Source organism: Larus michahellis, chromosome 5, assembly GCF_964199755.1.
Source record: "Larus michahellis chromosome 5, bLarMic1.1, whole genome shotgun sequence".
In the NCBI taxonomy this organism is placed as follows: Eukaryota; Metazoa; Chordata; class Aves; order Charadriiformes; family Laridae; genus Larus; species Larus michahellis.
In genome coordinates, this window is record NC_133900.1 from 21,911,594 (window position 1) to 21,934,854 (window position 23,261).

The 23,261-nt window shown below is 41.2% G+C and overlaps 1 protein-coding gene across 1 annotated transcript in view; it reads right to left on the bottom strand.

Annotated features, from left to right (window-relative positions):
- FAT4 (FAT atypical cadherin 4) overlaps positions 1–23,261 on the bottom strand; it is a 149,568-nt gene that overhangs the window by 12,893 nt on the left and 113,414 nt on the right. Inside the window, exons 9-14 of the mRNA XM_074589091.1 lie at positions 17,220–21,569; positions 9,879–9,983; positions 7,721–8,028; positions 3,800–3,885; positions 2,231–2,410; positions 1,248–1,372 (exon numbers count right to left, since the gene is read on the bottom strand). Of these exons, the coding sequence (XP_074445192.1) occupies positions 1,248–1,372; positions 2,231–2,410; positions 3,800–3,885; positions 7,721–8,028; positions 9,879–9,983; positions 17,220–21,569 (5,154 nt within the window). The remainder of the gene's footprint in view (positions 1–1,247; positions 1,373–2,230; positions 2,411–3,799; positions 3,886–7,720; positions 8,029–9,878; positions 9,984–17,219; positions 21,570–23,261) is intronic.

Genomic DNA, 23,261 nt, shown 5'->3' on the forward strand with positions numbered 1-23,261 from the left:
GACGGGGGAAGTTGTGAGTACACAGCTCGTTAGAGCTACAGAGATCACCTGCCTAATAACCACCAGTTTCTCTCGGAGCAGAGACTGAGTTCAGAGCAGGTCAGGGGGGAGAGCAGGAGCGAACGGCAATTTCAGCCCCTCGATTCCTTTGGCTTCAACTAGAATGTGTGTTTGAGAGTGGGAGTGTGCTAGTAATTTACTGCTGCTATCAGTCAATAGTAAATTAAAACTCGCCAGGGAACAAGTGAGGGAGTAGGGAAAAAAATTTGGCTCTCGGAACTGTAATTCCTTCCCAGGGATGTTACTGTTTCCATTACTGCAAGCAGGGCTTCATGATATATTCAACTCTAAGCTCTTCAGGGCAGAGATAATGACTTTCTATTTGTTATGGCATAAAAAAAAGAATAAAAACGGCAGAGCATTGACTACCAAATGCTGTTAAAATTATGGCTAAATTCTTTTGTAAACCGGTGTAATAAAAGCATATAAATCAGCTAAACAATAATGGGACATGTAAGAAAACAAAGCCCAGTCATTATACTATAACTACATGGAAATAAATCACTTTGTTCTCCTAGACAATCCCGTATTGATTTACAGAGCTATCCATATGCGAGTTAATAACCCCAGAGCGTAAATGGCTTGTTTCTATTTACATTTACCGTATTTTCTTGCATATAATCTGATGACCATTTGATAAAAAGGCCTACAGTTCGGAAAAGCCATAAGGACGTGCACACAACTTTTATGTGAAGGGAAAGGCTTTCCCTTACCCTCTTACCTCCCCATAGCAGACAAATCCCTCCTTTGGGATAGCTTTATTTTAGTTACTGATTATACGTTATTGGGAAGCAGTAGTTTTTAATGAGTGCAAGATACCCGAAATGTGATATACAGACCAGAAAACATGATATATGTAGCCTGTTGCTATTTTTAGCTCATGAAAGGACAATGGTCCACTGTGGACTTTTCCTTCAAAATTATTTAAGAGGCAAGCATGCTGCTTGTTTTCATTATTTTATAAAATTCATTATCCCATGCCCCTGAAAATAAACTCTTAATGGCATTTAGTTAAACCATAGCTAGGTGTACATTCAAGGCCAGGCTGGATGGGGCTTTGAGCAGCCTGGTCTAGTGGGAGGTGTCCCTGCCCATGGCAGGGGGTTGGAACTAGATGATCTTTAAGGTCCCTTCCAACCCAAACCATTCTATGATTAACAAGAAAGACAGTAAAACCTTCTCCATACATTTTTCACAGTGCTTTCCTGTCAGTCCATCTCTGCAGTGACACTGCTGCCACGACCAGTGGTCAACACAGGTGCCACCATGTTGGCAGGGGCTGGTCGTGCATGCGCCTTCCAGTCTGGGACACCTGAAACAAATCAGGAAAGCAGATGCTGAAGAACATAAGCACAAATAAGCAGAGAAAATGTGCTGGGAAGCATCCTTTCCCCCCCAAAACGCAAAAATGGAGACGTTCTTCTCCATAGACAGCTCATATTTCTAAACAGATCCCAATTTTCAGCATCAAGTTAACAGTCTTACGAAAGAGAAAGGAATTCACAGAGAATGAAACTCCCATTATCTGTTACGCAAGAGAAGAAGAAACTCTTTTATGTGCTTCTTATGCTGCAGACCCCCAGAGACTTCATATCACAACAAACAGCACAAACTTGAGGGTTGAAAGAAGAAGGGTGAGCTAGCAAATTTGGCCGAAAGACCGACATAATTGCTACAACGGTGACTTCAAACACTGAGACAGAAAAAAACAATAGAATCAGATAGTCCATCATTTCTGAAAGACCACTTGGAGGATATGAGGGAAATTCAGTGATACTCAAGAGGCAAAGTGATAGAACAGACATTGTGGATTAAAAAGAAATAAGAGGGAGCAGAGGGTTAGCATACAGTATGAGTACAGTCAAACCCAGGTGGAATTGATAAAGAAACCCAATAACAGGGCTACTCTATTTCAGCCTGCAAAGCAACATTAATAATAATTGGCAATAGAAATTTAATGATGCTGCTTTTTTGAAGCCTCTGTAATCTTTTGTGAACCTTTCATCCTAATTCACTTTCTTCCTACATCTTTCACACTTTACAGAAAATTCTACAGTCATTTCTTTACAAGAAATATCTAAGGGTGTCTGAATGGAGTAGCATCTGACTTCCACAACGGCTTCCTTTATTGTAAACGCGGTCCATTCGATACCATATATAGCAGACGTACTGATCTAAGATTCCTTGAGCTGCCAAAGCCTGGCTGGGCTCCAGGGGACGTCCGTTGACTGCAAACTCCATTATACAGCCCACAAAATCATGGCTTTCCACCTGTCCTCTCCTTTGAAGGATGGGCTCTATAGACCTGATACCACCAACAGTAACTCGATTTGGTTGTACATCAAGAGTCCTATAAGGGAGTCAGAAAAATAATCTGCATCAGATATTAAGATAGCAATGACGACACAGGAACTGTAACCATCAGCTACGGTCTGCGGCTGAAATTCCTCTTCCAAAATTCATATTTTACATTTAGAAGGGGAGACAGAGAGATCGGGGAGACAGAGACATCAATAGCACTTGAACTAACAGTTATAATGGCTATAACTCTAAATTCGTGCTCAAGTTACTGCATGTCAAAATTTCTATTCACTTGACTGAGCAGTATGCTTGAAATCATAATGAATAAGGTTCTTTTTACTCAATTATCGTTTAAATTGTAGATGATATTTAAATAGATGGAAGATGGATTCATTATTTTACAAAGCTATAACAGCTTTGCTAGTGGGGAAACCATGTGTGACAGGAAATATGACTGTGATTATTATAAGAAATTAGCTAAAGTGATTTGGATTAAAGCTATTGTTATCTACAAAGAGGATCTAAAGATGTGACAGAAAGGCTTCTGAGTTAGTTACGGTAAACACAATAAATAAGGTTTGCTTTCTGTAGTGGCTAATGTTTAAGAAATGCAAACCATAAAAGATGACATCTGGAAATTACCCAAAACAATATCAAAGTAATTAATCTTTTTTTTTTTTTTTTAAGAAAGCAGTAATGAGGTATTTCTTACACCTTTATGAGCTATGAAAGGTGCAGTTTAAATAAATAAATGGAAGACTCCAAACCAAAGCCCAAAACTGAACCCTGGCGTGAAATATAGGTGCTGCTAGAGCAATAGCATTTTGAGTCTGAGCCTGGTTTTGGCAAAATAGATATGATTCAAAGTGCAAAAGTGGAGGAGGCTTTCCTAAAGAATTGTAGCACTAAATGTGGTAGAACTTCAAAGTGTCAAAGAGTAGTGCTGTATACTTAAGGGCCAGTTGATTACAACAAATACATTTGTGTATTACTGTGTCTGATATTCTGATTTGTTAACATTGTCTAGATTATGATGTGAAATCTCATACCGTTAGGCAATAAATCTTATCCCCGTTTACACCACAGTGTGGACTACCCATGGCCGAACATTTCTTATGCGGCCCCAAAGGCTGAGGACAGAGACGGAGTCAAGAATTGAGGACTTCTGAGTGAACTCCTTGTCATGAATAAACTCCATGCAGAATTGTAGCCTGAGTTAGCATGTAGAAAATTTAGCTTGCTTCTGCATAGGTGGGAGAAAATGTCACTTTGGAGCCTTGCCTTTGCATGCCGCTGAAGGAGTGCAGCTGAGGTATCTACCCCTTGCTTGAGGCTGGGCTTCGGGCATGTAATCACTACTCCAAATTTCTCTGGCTTTAGAGGGTGATTTTCATTTTACTCAAAAAAAAAAATGCCCACAAAATGAAGAATTATTTACCAGTCGGTAGAAACAGCCACATTGCTAACAGTGCAGTAGCCTGGCTCCTGATCCTCAGAGCAGGAATCCACCGTCAGTGATGCTGCCTGCAAAAGCCACACACACAAACATGCTGAATATTACAAGGCTGTAGTCCCCAACCACATTAAATATTTATGATTCAACATTATTATATCAAGGATTTTACTGTGAGGGTGGTGAGACACTGGCACAGGTTGCCCAGAGAACCTGTGGCTGCCCCATCCCCGGAGGTGTTCAAGGCCAGGCTGGATGGGGCTTTGAGCAACCTGGTCTAGTGGGAGGTGTCCCTGCCCAGGGCAGGGGGTTGGAACTAGGTGATCTTTAAGGTCCCTGGCCAACCTAAATCATTCTATGATTCTATGACTTGGATAGAATGGACCACTTATACATGTCACGCGTGATCGCAGGATTGTTCAGAGCCACCGATCAACTACATTCTGCAACAACATAGTGAACACCAGGATGTGGATACTAAAAGAGAGTGAGCTAATTGACTGTTTCACACAGAGAATTAGTTAAACACAGAGTTTTCACATTTGGGTAGGGTTTCTTTCATGTTTGTTTGCTTTACTCCTTGAAACTGCAGTTATTTTGGCTCATACTGTATCCTACTCTTGATCTGAACGGAGAGCTGCTCCCTCCAAACACAAAGGACATTCATTCCTTTAGGGTCTTGACCGTGACATTAAACGTATTACTTAAACTTGATGAAAAGCATGTTACAAAAGCTGGGAGTACAAACACTGAGATTACTAGTTAAAAATAATAACCAAACACTCAATAATACTCAAAGAGTAACCAAGTGGACCTGATTAAGGTAACCCTGAGCCTGATAAGTCATTAGGGATGTTTGCCCCATGTTGATCATGGTAAAACATGTGGATTACCTACAGCGGGACCAAGCTGATGAGACCAAGAGAAGTACCAGGCATCACCTCTTTATTTTACCAGGCATCTTCCTCTTTATTATTACCTCCAAGCCATCAAGCCCCAGACAACGGGGTTGCCTCATTACCCATCTCAGTCATTTACACTAAAGGGAATCTTGGCACTTCTATTTGTAATCTCTGAAAGTCTCACCAAAGCTTTCACTGAAATCATGAAATAATTCCTGCTGATTTAAAAAGGAGTTTTTATTTTACTCCTTATTTAGCAAAGAATTTTCCCCACAGTGATTTATTAATAACAGATGCGCTGCAAAAAAAAAAAAAAATACAAACCAACCCTGAAGTTTAGTTATCCCTTAAAACAAATTTTCAGAAAAATAAACATAATCGCCAAATTGTACATATCAGCTTCTCATGTTTCAACTAAACGTGTGGCACAGTTTTACGGCAAATCTAAATCAAACGCCACTTTTTAAAATGCCTTGCTTTGCATTTTGATTTAGATTACAGGAGCTGCGCAAACAGCAACAGCTCTCAGTACGTCATTACTCCGCAATGGCTTTTTTTCCTGCCTGCAACTATGTTCACTAACAACGTCCCGCTGAAATCCCCACAGATTGTCCGTGCTATTTCCAAACACATACTGGGAGCTGACGCATTGTATTGACCAAGTAAATTCATAGCTCTTAGCCCTAAATCATGCCCTACAGTACGCCTGAATTGTTCAATTTGCTCTTTTTAATGAAAGCTTATCTTGAATTTCTTTCCATACATAATGAGTGAACTGCTTCTCCCGAGAAACGCCAGTCTGCAGTTCCAAAGCAGATTATAGCCCTGTATAAATGAAACAATTCATAGAAAGAATAATAAGCTGGCTGGTCTGTATGCCATCACACGCATACATATTTTCCTTCGGAATATCAACAACAAAAAATAAATGAAATGAGTTTTTTGTTCTTAGCTCAATCAGCGTAATCTCCCTAACTCACATCGCTATGCGCTGTGAAAGCCAAGCTACAACCCCAGCTGAAGGGCTGATATTTGAGAATATATTTTACTTGGACCGGAGTTCGTACAATTTATTTTCTAATGTTAGTCAAATGTTCCTGCTTGTTACTTAAGCATTACTCTACGGTTACCTTGCAGCATTATGAGACTTTCTATCCTGTCACTCTGCAATAGCTCAGGACTGACAACTTAATGATTTTACCAGTTTCCGATAAAATCCCACTGTGCTGTAGGAAATGACAGATTTGGAATCCTGAAGGGGGGCTATTTTATACAGTTTGGGACACCTGGGAGACATTTTTCCTGCAGCAGAAATATCTAAGACAAAGGCGATTCTTTTCACATAACCGTGTTTGTAAACAGCTGACAAAATACTGAGAAGGTTTGAACATTAAAAAAAAAAAAAAATATCACACAAAGGTAGAGGTTGTCTTAAATGCTCGCTTTCAGCCTGAAGCATTCATAACTGAAATGTTCTGTAAATAGTCCTTTTTGTTATCTCTTCTTCTGTAGTCCAGCCCTTTGGCGTATCTACAAGTAAAACGTTCTCCTGCTGTATTTTTTTCTTAAGTGTATTTGTTTCAATTTTTAATGTGTGCTCCCACACTTCGCCATTTGAATATTACTGATTGATAGAAAAATCAAGCTAATTTAGTTGCTAAAATGGGAACCTGATGCCTTTCATGATTTAGGTGCACCTTTGGGCTTTACCATTTGGAAGCTGCGATGCAAATTATTAAGTAACTGATAGTACGGCACGTTAAAAGAAAAGTCTTTACTCAACATCACAGTTATCCTTCATCTTATTTGGATATGTAACTCCTACAAACACACGTCAATTGGATTTGCAAATCCAGCTGAAGACTACACCATCCCCCCCTTCAATAAATGGAGGAATCGGGTCTTGTACTATGCAACTGAAATGCAATTTTCAGGCTCAAGACTTTCCAAGAGAGAAGAAAAAAAGCACCATTTAGGGACTGAGAGGGAGCCACACTGGGTAGAACAGTTTATTCTTGTACTCCCTACATCACTTCTGTCTTGAAATATATAAAACAAAACGTGGAGCCCCAACCATATATTATTCTTATATGACTTTCATTGCAAACATGGGAAGAATATGGGATTCCACGTATGCTGGCCATTTCTGCCTGAGAAGGGAACTGTTGGGCAAGAGTTACTGATTATGGATGGGCAAATGGATTTGGTTTCATTTCTAACTCAAACACTGTGGAGTCAAAAAGCTTGGCTTGAACTCAAAGAGCATTTGGTTTATGTTCTGCTTTGGAAATATTATTAAAAAATGAGAGAAGAGGAATAGAAAACATTTACTGGAAGCAAAAACGAAGGCAGGAGAGGGGTCAGAGTACCAGGCATATGGCAATCAGTTGTCCCAGTCCAGTTTTTGGCAGAATTCCTCCCCTCGGATGCCTTCTGGGGGACGAAAAAAAAAAAGCAACTCCCCTCCTCCCCCCACAAAAACCCCTCTCAATGTAGCACCTTTGAAATTTTCACATATATGCTACAGAGGAAAAACAGGCTCCCAGTCTGATGAGATCGGTAAAACCTCTGAACTAGCTCAAGGAGGTCAGGGACGCCAGGAATTCTATTTTCCAAATGTTGAGAAAAATTATTTTGAGGGTTTTTGTAGTTACTGTGGTCAATTAGCCTTCCCTGATAATCATCCCTGTAATCTGCATCAGTTAGCTAGCCTCATGTGTAGTAATTTACTTCATTAATTATTCCTGGTTCTCATTTTTCACATTTAGAGCACAGGGCCTTGCACATGTTTTTTTAATTATTCTTTATCATCACCATACTAAACAAAGCATTATAGGTCTTTGAGTCAGTTGGAGTAAGAGAGAAACGAGGGAGGGTTTCTTTCCAAAATTGGAGGTTCTGCTAGCGAACCCAACGTTACTAATTTTACGTTCCTCCGAGTTCATGTGGAAGCCAAAGTGCCTTGGCTGAACTGGTCTTAAATTCTCATTTTAGCATTTCTTACCATGCCAGCCCTCCGGGCAATAACTGTGTGAAATTGTCCATCGGACACCTTCTTAGTTGTGGTAAGCTTGTACGTGCCACTGCCGAGATTGTAGGAGAATCTCAGCCTTTCTTCTGCTATTTCCAGAGCTAGAAATTCTGCCCGCTCTCCGGTCTGGTTATCGTAGTTGTACAACATTAAGGCATGTCTTTTTATCGTGGCAAACTTGATATAGATGTAATTATTGTTTGGATCCATGCTGGGAAACTCCATATACGACAGCTCTTCAAATCCGTAACTGTTCAGTTCACAATGATTCCCAAAAACACCTGCAAAATGAAAAGTAAAATCTGGTATCGGAGACGTTTTTTCCCTACTCTGCCTTCCCCCCGAAACAAAGTACTGATGTGCTCTAGATACGGCTATGATACGCAGGATCTTTAAAAAACCTCTACTGTATGATTAAAAATATGCCGCTTGAACAGAAGAATCTTATTACCCACAGGTGGGTGTTGGAAGTACACATATTTCAACTTAAAAACTGAGTTACAAATGACAGTTACGTCTAGTGAAAAACAAAGCACATTTCAGTGAGCTCTATGGTTTCTTTAGAAAACAAAAAAAACAGCGAGTTTGACAGCGATGTCAAATATGGCTGTTAATTATCATCAGGCATTTGTTAATCCAGCTATGGAAATAAATTTCTAACTTCAGCTTATTTTTCTCTTTATAGTTGTTATCTGAACTGTTTCTCAATCAGTAGTTCATTTTTCGTCCTTATGATATAAACATATATGTGATTAAAACATTATGCCTTCTCAGTATTTTTATCGTTCTGAATATTTCGCTGTATCCTACATATTTATTTTCAGATTCGTGTCACATAATTTCCCTTGACTTTCTTTTACTGCAGCGACAATGACAAAAAACTTACTCAATTTATGAATATTAGTTACATTTACAACTGACTAAGACTATATAGGAAATGAATAAACTCTGAGGAAACATAAAACGAAGGAAATAAAACAGAATAAAGAACTTAATCCACATGTTAGCAGAGAACCGTATTCAGAGGTAGTTACAAATGTGTATTGAGAACCTTATTTTTGCATGACGGTTTTCAGTAGCCTTAAAACACTGTAGATGTTTATGTGGTTTTTGATTAATCTGTTGCATTTACTTTTAATGCTTTTCTATATGAACAATGACAATTCTGGATTAACCTGCGTTCAGAATCAATCTTGCTGCAATTGTTATCGTGATATCTTGAAATATCTGTGCTGCTTTATGTCTTTATTGGGTTCATTCCACAAACCAAATATGGGATAATTAAATTCTAATAATTATTAAACTATTTTGGCAGTACAATATGCTTCTCTGCTTCTCGGAATTGTACTCTGGTTTGGGAAGTCAGAACTTCACTAATATATAATAAATTGAATGGACAAGTACTGGTGTGGGCTTAACAAAGCTGTTTTGATTCAGTCAGGTCATTAAATGTACTAAATATAAAAGTGCCAATATCTAATGTTGTGCTCCTCACTTGCAGAAAAATGAAGGTGCTCGCTATTTCTTGCTTTACAGATATTTTGACAAATTATGCAAACTTCTCAAAAGAAAACCAAGCCCTCTCCTCTCAGTATCATCCCAAAGTCCCTTTTCCTAGTTTAACATTATGCTGACTCCCTTGTGCTTTGTGAGTGCATGGGATGCAAGAATACTGATGGAATTTAGAGCTGGAGAGCAAGGACTGGAACAGGTTGCCCAGGGAAGCTGTGGCTGCCCCATCCCTGGAGGTGTTCAAGGCCAGGCTGGACGGGGCTTTGAGCAACCTGGTCTAGTGGGAGGTGTCCCTGCCCAGGGCAGGGCGTTGAAATTGGATGGTCTTTAAGGTCCCTTCCAACCCAAACCATTCTGTGATTCTGTGACTGCTCAGAGCCCTCGGTGTACCCGCACCAGCAGCTACAGTGACCCCCCACCGCTGCCACGTGCTTCCATCTCCTGCCATGCTGGCACAAGTATCTCACAATCAGGGAAAAATGGAGAGGACGGGGATAGGGGGTGACCAACACCTGCCCACGGACCGGGATCCATATACACACCCATCGGTTTTATATAGGTAAAAATAACGGAGTAGGGAAAGGTTAAGTGAAGCAGGGCAGAGGCAGGGCGTACTCACCGAAGGGGCAGTGGCAGAAATACCCCTCCACCCCGCTTTGGCAGGACCCACCGTTGAAACAGGGGTTGCACTCACAGTAATTGACAGCGGAGTCGCACGTTCTCCCTGCAATGAGAGAATAAAATGCAATTTCCAGGTCAGAGTATTCAGGTCAACAGGAAAGTCAGGCTGGTAATTAGGTAACAAGCTTACGAACCGATGCTGAATGCATGGCCAGGAAGGAGGGTGCCAGGGACAAGTGGCGGCCATGGGATGGAGAGAGGAAACACGGACACAATGCTGGTCTGCTCCCAGCCCTGACACCGGCATAATACGCAGCGCGGAGAAATTAACTTTACTTTTCAAGGGTCTCATTTTAATTATCTTATACGGGTATTGGTGGTTTTTATATATTTAGTTATTTATTTTATTAACTCATGTCTGTAGAAGAGAGATCACAAAATGAAAGGAGATGCTGAACTAAAAAAACAAAAAAATAAAAATTTCCCCCCCTCCTATTTAATGCAATGTACTCATTAGCGTGAAGGAGGTACAGACAGCCCTTGCTGGACCCTGTATGAACATGGCATGCTGAACACAGGCTGCTATTGTACATTAGATGATTTCTCTTATTTTTCCTCATCAATTACAACCTCCTTCCTGACTCGGAGGGACCACAGTCCTCTGGAGCTAAAGCAAGTTACCCTGGATACAGTCCTTTTCTAAGCAGACGTTGTCACATGTGGTAAATATTATTCACCAGAGAATAAACTGAAATCGCATAATTCATTTCAACAAGGAAGGGAACCAAGAGAAAAAGTGAAGATTTTAACAGATGCTGAATACCGACAAGGGGATTCTTTGTATGAAACTAAAACTTTATTTGTATGGAAACATTAAGTACAAAAGTATTGGTCCTCTCTTCTAAGTTTTTCCTTGCTTAGCTTTTATCAGTTTAGCAACACTTCCACTATATACCACACTCTTGGAGCCTGCCTTCCTTCTGCCGGCAGTGCCAGCCTTCGCTGCCTGCTCAGCACAAATTTGCAAGTATCATCATGTTTGTCCTTCGTGTTTCTCTGCAAAAACTGGCAAAATCAGCCACGGTCTTCCAGACCTCTCCTTGAACTTCATCTAGGCTAGGATATATACAGATAGCAAGGGCTCAGACTGCCTTAATGCTTCTTATTGCACTGATAATCAATTTTTTTGTTCCTCACACTATATAATATAATATACATTTAAGTTAAAAGTACACCATGAGCTCACACAGAGGGTGTCCATTCTTACACGTCACATATATCCTATAATTCTTACATCTCACGTGACGGCAATGCACAATATGCTGTCCTTAGGGATTGCTGGTCCCTAAAACTGTAGCAGATCTGGACTGTGCTATATTTAAATCTGCTAGCTTTTTCAGAATTTCACAACTTCAGTCACCTAATTAAGAAAACCTAATGTCCCCCCCGCCTTTTACTTTTCTGTTTAACATAAAGAAGTCTGCAGGCAGCTCTTCCATGTGAGCAGCAGCCCTCCATGTGCGACTGTGAGCAGGATGGAAACCGAGTCCCGGAGGATTCCTGTGGTTAATACGTAACGTGTAGATTCACCATAAATCCAGGAAACATTTCCAGTGTCTGAATCTAATTATGCTTTGGGGGTATTCATTTATATTTTATTCTCTAATGGGCATGACTGGAGGATGAGCTAACTTTTTATGTTAGATTTTGCTGTTTTCTTTATTTTAAAATTATGGTACATAGTACAGATTGTTGACTTACCGAGGAGAACACGTAGCAAAAGTGAGGCAGAGATGCTTAAAATAGCTCAATGATGTTTCTTAGTTTCCACAAAACTCAAGTGTAGCTAATAAGGCTTACTCAGTTTTTTGCAATTCACTGTAACTAAATACTCGTCTTTTTCTCAGCTAACATTAAAGCCGGCATATTTGCTGAGTCAGCAACAGAATATGGGTGTTTATTTTAGCTGCACATATTTTAACCAGCGAATAACAACATCTTCTTCATATTTAACAATTGTTTGAATAATTCATGAAACTAATAAAAGTGTGTTTGCGTTTATTCCAACTGTTTTGACACAGGAGAAGACAAATACTCTGATCTAACAATTCATCAGAGCTATTAAAACTAATATTTATTTAAAATGAAGAAGAAATTTTGGCTATTCTTTGCCATTCACTGAAGTGCTAAAGACCTGGGAAAAATGTATCTATTTACATTTGGAATAACGATCCAACATCCAAGACATCTATGAGGCTTACTTTTCCTCTTTAAATGCGTGTTAAGCATGCTTATCCTAGAAAGCAAGAGTCCTTCAGCCACAAGATATCAGCAGGACAAAAGTATAACTTGGGAATACTATTCTAATTTATTGCTATGGTTGTTCTGTGTAAGGATTTAAAACAAATTACTTTGATAAAGCAAGATGATTAGAAAAACCTGGTAAGCAGGTAAGGGGAGTTATAAACTAGAAACTGATAAATAAATAAATAAATTGGTAGGTAAACTGTGTCATATAATGTCATGTAACTACTAAAAGAACAGAAATTTATATTTATTTAGTATATAACTCATTTTCGATTAAAAAAAAATCCTGGTATGACCACCTAAAACTCTTAAAAACATCCATCCTTTTTTTCCCCGCTTTAAATTTTAAGTTATATTTTTTTCTTTCTTCTAAAAGATTCCAGCTCTCCTGAATTCCTTCTCCTGTGTGTTTCCCTCCAGGCAACCTTACCTACCAATTACCTTAAATCAGCTTCTTCTGAAGACAGTTGCTGCTACAAGGCCTCATTCCCTCTTTTCTGCAGAATCCTGAGCTCCATCAATTCCTCCAAATTTCCTTCTACCTTCAGATCTTTGGTCAGTCCCTCCTTAGACCCCTCTGAGACAGAAACTCTCGTGCATTCCTCGTCTGTCCTCTAAGGAAAGGTCTCCATATTTCAAGCTATTATTGGCAGTCTGCACTGGTTACTCTGATGAGATCCAGACAGCTTCCGTCACCTCTTGGTTTTCGGATGGTCCACCAGTGTTCAAACCGCACCTTCTTACTCTTCTCTTTTCTTCTAAACCATGTTCCTCCTGTGCTCCTATTTTTTCCCTCTTTTGTTCTTGCCCAGACTTGATTGGCAGAAGCTGATCTTTCTAGACCTCTGAACACGGACATATGCTCCAGAAATAAGGGAAAAAGTTAGGCTGGAGCGACCTTGGAGGTCATGATGTCCAACCCCCAATTCAATGCAAGGCAACCTTCAAAGTTAGATCAGGTTGCTCAGGGCTTTACCCAGATGGGTTTTTCCCGTTTGTCTTTTCTTCACTGTGGGGATTCCTCCAGGTAAGTTGCTGTGATACTGGTTCCATTGAACTTGGTCCTGCAACTTCTATTAAACTTCCAATTTTTTCTTTTAAGACCTTATTCTTCTGGCAAGTAGAGCCATCCAAGATGGCAGCAGGTTCTCCTACCACTTTCAGTTATCTCCTTTGCAGCATACCAATGCTAGCTTTCCAGTACCTTAGTAAACAGTATATTTGTCCAAGTCCACCCTGATGGCCTACCGGTTTCATGGGTTACAGACACAATAAGGTACGTACTCAAGATTTAGATTTAGAAAAACAAAACATAGCTTGCAAACCCATTGTTTTTGCTCTTCTGCCTGAGATATTACGCTTATATTTACGTATTTTTTTTGTGGAGAGAAAATAAAGAAAAAAGGAGTTTTAGAGAGGACTGTTTTTCTTGAGCAAAGAATTTACACAAGCACTAGCTATTCTGAAATCCTCTCTTGCACAGATAAAACAAATCATTCAAGGAACCTTAATGGACTGAAGAGGATAAGGAACTGTTTGCCACTATGCATAAAAGCATCCTCACCTGAACCCAAGTGCTCAGTTGTACTACTTTCCAGAGAGAGAATGCCAATGATTTTACCCTCACAAAACTGTTTTGGTCATTTTCCACAACAGTCTGCTGATTTAAGTTTTACAACGCAAATTTAAGACTAATGTTCTGATAGACATTTATCCCCACGTAAGGAAAGTACCTCGAAAAATTATGAGATATGTGCGTTCTCATGGCTTCAGCAGGGGGGTTGGACTAGATGACCTTTAGAGGTCCCTTCCAACCCTACACATTCTATGATTCTATTCTATGATTTTCACACATTTGGATGACTATGCACTTCTCAGCTAGGGAATAATTTCATTTGGACAGCATAAAGAATTAGGCTAATCCTATACATTTGATTAGCATTTCAGAGTATCAAATCCAGCGAGGGGAAGGAAACGCCTCAGCCAATGCTTTGAGAACCAAGGAGACTCCAAACCAGAGCCATCCCCAGTAACGCTCCAGTTCAGGTGAACCTTGCAGTTAGTTGAGTTTGTAGATGTCCTCTCAGCTGAAATATCGAAAGATTCAGGGTATTCATTTTCGTGTCAGAAAGACCCTTTTCTGAAGACTATGAAAATGAGGATAACGCTGGATAATTGATAACAGACAGCATTCAGCGTTTATCATTCATCACCTCAAGCTGATGATATCACATGCAGGGGCTTATGCAAAAATCTAACTTCCTGAGATTTTTTTTGCTTTTAATTGAAAAATGTAACAGGAACAGATACCAGCTGACTGCTCTCGGGTTAGATTTCAGCTGATTTGAGAGTTTTAATTTTTGCGGTTCTCTGTGTCCATCTTTTAAAGTGGTGGCTCTAATATTTTAATCTTGTATTTGAAACAATTTCACAAACATACATTCCTTCATCGTAATGACTCCTGGAAAACAGGAAATGAAGGGTTCAAAGGAAGGGCAGACAACTACTGTAAATTACAAAGTATATTCCCTCCTGAAAGTGATTACTTTAAAAACAAAACCTGATCATCATTAAGAGATGTAATTATAACAGACTGTTTAAACCCTAATGATGTTGCTCTGCGGTAATCAGTCTTTATAATCCTGTTCAGTGAAAAGAACGACATTACCTTTGCAGAATGATGAAGTGAAATGCAGCTGACAAAACATAATAAATCAAGGAAAAGTAAGACTCTCAGTTTTCAGGTAGGCCATTATAAAGGTCTACAGCTCATGTACTCTAATTTACAGTGAACAGAGAGTCTGTATCAGAAAATACTAATTTCTACTTGTATGCCATACCGTGTAAATATTATTTTTTTTACCGAGCATGCAAATTCAATTATGAGACTGTATTTTCATTCCAACAGAAGCAGCAAAGCTATGTATACAGTAAACTGAATCAATAATCCACTATTTTGGATGTCTCTCTCTTTTTTTTCTTGAGGCACTGGAGATTTATATTCATAAACAGTTTCAAGCTTTATTTTTACATTCACTATGGCTACCTTTAATCATATATGAATCAGGATTAAACGCCCAAGCAGCTGTGTTCTCTTTCTTTTGGCAGTATAATAATGACATAATAGTCTCTATGTCAAGCATTCTCAAACAATCTGTATTCTGTCCCTATTGAATATTAAACGTGCAGAATTTCAAATACACTTTTGCAGATATAAAATGTCTAAATATACTGAATATTGATTCTGATATTATCTAATAAGCTCTGCTGATGTTCAACTCCAAAGATATTTTAGTTTTTAAGTACGTACTTCTGTGCCATTTGCTTTCTGTCTTGATCATTTAATCTCCAGACACTTCAATAATTCTTGATGCTGCAATGGCCAACCGATTTAAAAAGATCTGACTCCCAAACAGAAACGTCTGCCTCAGTGGTAGTCTATTTTAAAGTTATTTGTGTTGACAAGGAGTTTAAGAAAGCTCACGTCAGATGCCACATTTAATTCACGGCGTGAAAGAAATCCAACACTTCAAACTGTAAGAGTCTCTCATCACATTTTCTTAGTTAAAGTGTTCTTCCTTTTTTGAGCTTGTCACATGTAGGCATAAGGGTTGAACATCAAGATATGAGCTTTAATACCAGAAAAAAAATAGCTGGACCTTTCTTTAATGTTTCAAATTATAGGCTAGAGGCACATACGACAGTACGCTGCTAGAGTTAATGAAGTGTTTTGCCTCGTTGCAACAGCAAACATATGCCCATGGTGCTAATGACCTAAAGAGTTACAGTGGATAGGTGCCCTAGAATTATTTTGCCATGCTCTTGGCAAAATAATTTGATGTACTAATACGACATGAAATAAAATCCCAGATTAGTAACTTAATTAGAACTGCTTGTCAATCAACAATAATGGCTCCTGGCCTGAGGCTCAGTAATACATCCGTGAGATTCACACGAAAGATCACATCAGCATCCTTTATGCCAACAGACCTTTCACACTGAATATGTATCCACTGCTGTAGCTGGGCTTTAAATAAAGTAGTTAAACCCCTATTTTGCAGATGATTAACCTTCTCCTTTGCAATAAAGTATATGACATCTCCTGTACTAATCTAGTTTAAGAAAGAACCAAAAGACCAACCAACCCCCTGATCACTCCACTGATTAGAAATGAGTTTTGGTGGCAGTGGCGGCAAGCCCGAATACTCACACCATAATGAGCATGGCTGTGCCGACCTGGGCTGCCCTGGGGCATCCGAGAGACAGAAATACTCCTGAAAAAAGGTAATGAAAGCCTTACCTAATATTTTCTGGTTAGATTTTTTTTTATGATGCATCTAAATAGTGGCCATAAGCAATGGTTAAAATTGTTCAGACCTTCCTTAAATACCATACTCATGACAACAGCAACCATCAACCTGCTTTTCTAAGGATAAAATGCTGTTATGTCTGAATGTGTAATAAATAGTAGAGGAAAAAACACGCAGAAGAGGTAAGAAAGCTGCAGACGTTTCTGTTGTTAATGAAAAAAATAAATGACAAAGGGACAAAATACAGAACAGACATGCTCGGTCATTTTGTCTGAACTCTGTTTTTTCCCATATTCTTCATCTGTTTTCTGTCTTGCATGACTGTAAGCAATTTGGGGCAGAGGCCGATTTTCTTGCTTGGCACACTCCTAGCAGACTTGAAATGCTACCACAACATGCATAACAAAAACAGGAACAGAAAAATCATACTTAAGCATTGGAAATGGCTTCTACATATTTAATAAATTAAAATAGCTCTTTTAAAAATCCTTCTGTTCTAATGCAAATCAGGTAAGTGAGATTTGCCCGAGGACAGAGCTAAAATAAAATAATACTGTGGGCACCTGGTCTTCTGAGTTTTCATAACTACGAATACCTCATTTAGCATGACCTCTTCACCTCCTGGGGATGCTCACATTCAGCCAATCTTGTGCTGAAAAGGCACATTTCCGCCCTCTTTCCGTATCTTCTGGACTACAAGATAGAGAGAAGGAAAAACGTACCTGTATACCCGGTTTTACAAACGCAGTTGAAGCTTCCTGGGAAGTTCTGGCAGGCAGCACCATTTTTGCACGGGTTGGAAAGGCACTCATTGACATCCCTCTCGCAGGCCATGCCAGTGAAGCCCTCCGGGCAACTGCATGAGAAGCCCCCCACCAAGTTGTGGCAGGTCCCGTCGTTGTGGCAAGGGGATGGGAGGCATTCGTCAATGTCCATCTCGCACAGACTCCCATCGTACCCCGGCATGCACCTGCACATGAAGGGCCTGAGGGGCTCGTTGGCCACAATGATGACAGGGACGCTCTCATGGCTCTTCAGAGCTGGGCCCACCGCCAACCTCCGCAGGCAGCTCCCTCCATTCTGGCAGGGGTTCTGCAGGCACCAGTCGTGGTCCACAGCCTCGATCCGCACCCCGCTCTGGCGGAAGAGGACATCTTTGATGCTCTCGAAGAAGGTGGCCACGCCGCTGGGATTCACGTACTGGTTGTTGCCGCGTTTGACGGCTGCCATCAGGAAGGTGTGGTTGCTCTCCTCATACAGCCCGTAGAGCTGGATGGCGGTGCCCAGCCCCGTCAGCTGGGAGCTGGCAATGCGCAAGAAGTGGAGATAGTGATTTGTCAGGAAATCCCGCACGCTGTGGGCGCTCAGGCGGAGGAGGATGCTGTTGTCAATGGTGGCGTTGCTGAAGCCCGTGAAGAAAATCCGGACGCTGCTGGTGACGGCACCGTGCAACCCATCATTGCTGAGGACGGCCAGGTCAAACGTGCCATCTGTGGACCTTGCCTGCGAGTGCAGCTCACAGGTGCCCCCAGGAATGCTGAAGAGGCTGGTGACTCCTGAGGTGAGGGAGCACTGGAAGCTGTCTAGCACATCTGGATCCTGCGGCTTTACATTGCCCAAAATTCCACCTGGGAAGAGGTTGCCATAATAGTGAACAAAGATTTCTACCGTTCTGGGTTGAGATGGGTTGTCGTTTTGGTCTATTACCTTGATCTGCACAGTTCCTGTGGAAGACATCTGAGGAATGCCAGAGTCTCTCGTAATCACCGACAGGTAGAAATCGCTGATTTGCTCCCTGTCGATCTCTCTTGTCGTTGTCAGCACGCCAGCGGTGCTAAGGCTGAAGTAGCTGGTTGCGGGGCCAGTACTGAGCAAATAATAGGTAAAGGGACCTTGATTCGGAGGGAGATCTGGATCTGACGATTGAAGTGTCATAACAAGAGTTCCCGCACGGTTATTCTCCATGACTTCTCCTTGGCTGGTGGACAAGGTTGGGCCATTGTCATTGATATCTTCCAAAGTTACCAACAAAGAGGCACTTCCTGTAGCAGACGGTGTTCCTGAATCGATGGCCAGCACAGACAGGTTATACACAGGCAATGTTTCTCGATCCAGCTCTGCAGTGACCGTCACCTGTCCCGTCTGCGGGTTGATGGAAAAGGCGCTGTTGTCATTACCAGACCCAATGAAGTAGGAAAACCTACTCCAGCTAGGGACAGAATCTGAATCAAAGGCACTCACAAATGTGACATGGGTGCCTGGAGGAACACCCTCGCTGATTTGTATATTGTAGGTTCCTAAGGTAAAAACGGGAGGATCGTTGGCATCCAGTACAGTGATATTAACAGTTACTTCATCTATATCTGCACCACGAATGCTCCCAAAATTTTTTGCAAGGACTTTCAAAGAGATTCGTTCCTCTTTTTCTCTGTCAAGAGGTCCTGAAACGTAGATCTGGCCACTTTTCTCATCTATCTGGAAGCCTTTCTTTCTGCTGTTGCCAAAGATGAGGTAGTGGACTTCTCCATCAGTTCCCATATCACGATCGCTTGCAAAAACTTCACCTACAACAGTACCTTTGGAGGCTGCCTCAGAAACTTCAAAATAATAAAGCTTGGACACAAAACGGGGCACGTATTCATTTGTCCCTTCTAACTGGATGTTGACACTAGCGAAGCTGCACCTCTCTTCATCTGGAACATTAAAAGCCTTTACCGTTAAATGGTAACTTTGCTTTGTTTCATAATCTAAAAATCCCTGGGTGGTGATCGTTCCTGTATTGGGGTCAATGACAAAGAGGTCACTATCTGAGGACTGAATAGCATACGCAATGACAGCGTTAGGCCCAGAGTCAGCATCAGTGGCATTTAAACGAATAACAGTTGTCCCACTGGGGGCATTTTCTAACACGTTGGGGAAGTAGTCCTCAGGGTTGAATGCTGGGGAATTATCATTCACATCAATGACATTAACAGTGACACTGCAGTAGCCTGTTCTGGATACCCATCCTCCATCCGTGGCAGTAACAACTAGCTCATGCTTTTGGCGTAACTCAAAATCAAGTGGTTTCGCTAGAGTCAGTGTACCGGTAGTTGTATTAATAGCAAAGACGCCAGCCTCGTTTCCAGAGGAAATATTATATCTGATTAATCCGTTCATAGCGGCATCTCTGTCTCGGGCTGAAACCGTCCTGACCACTGTTCCAACAGAGTGACTCTCTGGGATAGTAACGCTTATACGGCTTTGAGAGAACTCGGGTGTATGGTAATTTTCCTCCGTCACAACTATTTCAACAGGTACCTCGGACAAGAGTGGAGGATTACCTTTATCCTTTGCTTTCACTTTAAAGAGAAAGTTTTTGTTCAAATCAGCCATTAGTGAAGATGACACAGAAATCCAGCCTGTATTCCTGTCCAGTCTGAACTTACTAGTTTTGCTTTCATCAGAGATAAAGTACTCCACCTCAGAATTCAAGCCAAAGTCTTTGTCATCCACTGCAGTAACCTTAATTAAGTTTGTGCCAACCCTCACGTTCTTAGTAACAGGAGTGAAATATTTACGAGCGAGGAACAGCGGTGCGTTGTCATTGCTGTCTACTACGTTAATGGTGACGGTTGTCTCGCTCATTAACGGAGGACTGCCTCGGTCTGAAGAAGTAACGATGAAGCTGTGCCTATTAATGTTGAGATTGCTTGAACCGCTGGAGTTTTGGTACCTTAGATACTGCTTGTTGAAAATTTCCCCCGTGGTTGCATTAATTCGGAAGAACTCGGACTGGGATTTTATGAAGTAGAAGACTTGGCCGTTCGACCCTTCATCGGGATCAGTGGCTGAAACCTGGGTGACCTTCAGCCCAATCCCAGGAAGCTCAGGACACTCCAAGTAATAGGATGGCTTCGTAAATCGTGGGGCATTGTCATTGACATCTGTGACAAATATGGTGACATCTGTGCTCACTGTCCACCCGGAGTCATGGGCAGAGACCCTGATTCTGTAGCGGTCCGTGTCCTCCCTGTTCAGTGGTCTGCTGATGGTGATGTCCCCGGTGTTGGGATTTATGGTAAATGGGAGACTCGTATCCCTTATGGAATACCTGCTGACCGCATTCACCCCAACGTCTTCATCTGATGTTGTGACTCGGGTTACCGTAAAACCCAGAGGTGCGTTTTCAGGCACAGAAGCACTGAATATCTGGGAAAACCTCGGAGCATTGTCATTTTCATCTAAAATATTAATGATAACTTTGACGGTTGTGCTCTGGAGCGGGGTGCCTTTATCTGAAGCTTTTACGGTTAGTGTGTATTGAGACAACTTCTCTCTGTCCAAGGGCCTGATGCTTCTGATCTCACCAGTGGCTCGATTGATACTGAAACTATTTTCCGTATTGCCCTCAACTATTTCATAATTCAGCTGTCCGTTTAGACCACTGTCCCTGTCAACAGCAGCCACCGTCACTATCTTCCGTGGGGACAGGTTCTCCACTATTTCTGCAATGAAGGGATCTTGCTCAAACTCCGGCGCATTATCATTGACGTCTATCACCATTATTTCCAGTTTCTTATATGAGGAAAAGGGAGGAAAGCCCATATCTCTGGCCTCGATCCAAACCACGTATTTCTGTATGGCTTCGAAATCCAAAGCCCGCCCGACAGAAAGCTGTCCTGTCGCCTGGTCAACCAGGAAGGTGCTGCCCAGGTTACCACTGGCGATGTAGTAAGACAAGGAGCCTCCTCTGGCTGAAGACCCAGAGACAGTGGTGACAAGCGTACCAACCGCTTGGTTTTCAGGAAACGTGAAGGTCTCCTGATCCGCCTGAACACGAGGAAATTCTGCTCTGTTCACAAACCTCACAGTGACGGTTGTAGAGTCTGTCTTGGGGTACCGTCCGCCGTCCCTCACGTGAACAGAAATGGTGACTTCAGACTCTCCTACCAGCGGTTTCGCAGCCAGGATTGCCCCCCTTGCTGGATCAATGTGGAATTTCTCAGAGTTTTTCCCCACGAGGGAATAATGCAGCTCGGCGTTGGAGCCAGCATCCGCATCAGTGACGGTCACAGCAAACACAAACAAGCCTGAAACAGAGAACGAAGTTAGGGCATCTTGTGATGCACCAATCGTGGGAAAGGTGGAAGCACTCAAGAGGGTCCCTGTCCTGGTATTCATCCTGGAGCAGTACGCTCCTCCTTACACTGCTCTGAAAATAAACTGCTTTTTCCACAAGATGGTAAATTCAACCAGGGGTAGGTGAGTTTGTGAGCCCGCAAGACATGCACGTGGCCAAAAAACATGGGTTTGAACAGGTGTCAGTGGCTGCACATACATTTGCACTGGAGAATGGACCTGCAACTTTTTGGAAATTTAGCATCCCATTTCTGCAACATTCACATTATGAAAGCCATACATGTAATAAGAACGAATGTTATTTTTATTTTCTTTTTAATTAACCATAGTTTATTTATCCATGCAAAAAAACCCCCTGGAATTTGATGACTATTAAGGTTACCTAAGTGAACAGGCAGCACCCATGGACATTTACCCTACACACCCACCTTCCCTTGCAGCCCCTTTTCTTCCTATTCCCCAGATGCTGCTCCTTTGTGCCCAAAAACTTCTTGCTTCTGATTTTGTAAGAGTATTCTGGGGACAGTAATTAACGGGACTGCATTTGTAAAAGCATGCTGGTCCTCTGAGATAGGCGTAAAATCACATAGAAATGCAAAACTATTGCACACCAGTGCAATAACATGAACATATTATATTTCAGGTCTTTCGAATTTAAGCTTCACAACGAGCTCGACTACACGGGCACCGTTTGCATTAGCCTCTGTATTTGCCTATCTGCAAGGAGAACCCAGGGTGCTCTTCTGCAATGGAGTTTACAGATCTAATGCACGGCACGTCTTTCAAATTTGACACTGTCCAACCCCTTTGCAGAACACTCTTGTTGATGTTTTACTGGCACTGAAACATAGAAACTACCCACTCCTGTATAAAAATCAAGTTGTTTCCAACCTCTGAAGGCAAAATCATTTACAGGCAGGAATGACTTTGACAGCGTCCCCTTAAAACTACACTTCGTGTCACTATTTGTCATGTGCAATGATTTATACTCCAGGCGGAGGACTATTTAGACAAGAACAGTATTCAAACCCTTGTGAGAAATAGCGCAGAAAAAAAGAAAGATTTTGGCTTCAGTTAAGCAAATTATATTATTAATTATTATTATTACTAGTTCCCCCTATTAAACTGCATTTAAAAATAACATGGAAATTAAGCTTTTTCTTTCAAAATGTACACTAGATAGTCTGTGATTGGAATAAAAGCAAAAGTCTTGATCAAGTTATGAGGGTTTGTTCTTTTTGGTTTTTTTTTGAAAAGCTATTTCAGACTCTACAATGGACTGCAATACAGTTGTTTGGTTTTTGTAAAGGGTGCCATGCCTGCTAGTAACACCATTGTCAACAGCCTTTCAAAATAATGTGAAAAAATATTAACGTTTCCTTTTAAATGAAAGTGGACTGAGGAAGTTGCAAATAAAAAGTGCATGCACTCCTAGGTTTTTGCTAAGTTAAAAACAGAGTGAACACAGCTTAGGCTTTCTATGTGTTTCCAGTTATAAGAGGTTAAATACAAAAAACACCCAAAAAGGTACTGCCAGAAAACATCAGTTAAACCTAAGTGTACTCCTCATAAACACATTTAAAGAAACACCTCAAAAAGAACCACACAAAGGCACTGTGCTCTAGGCAGAACACACAAAGATT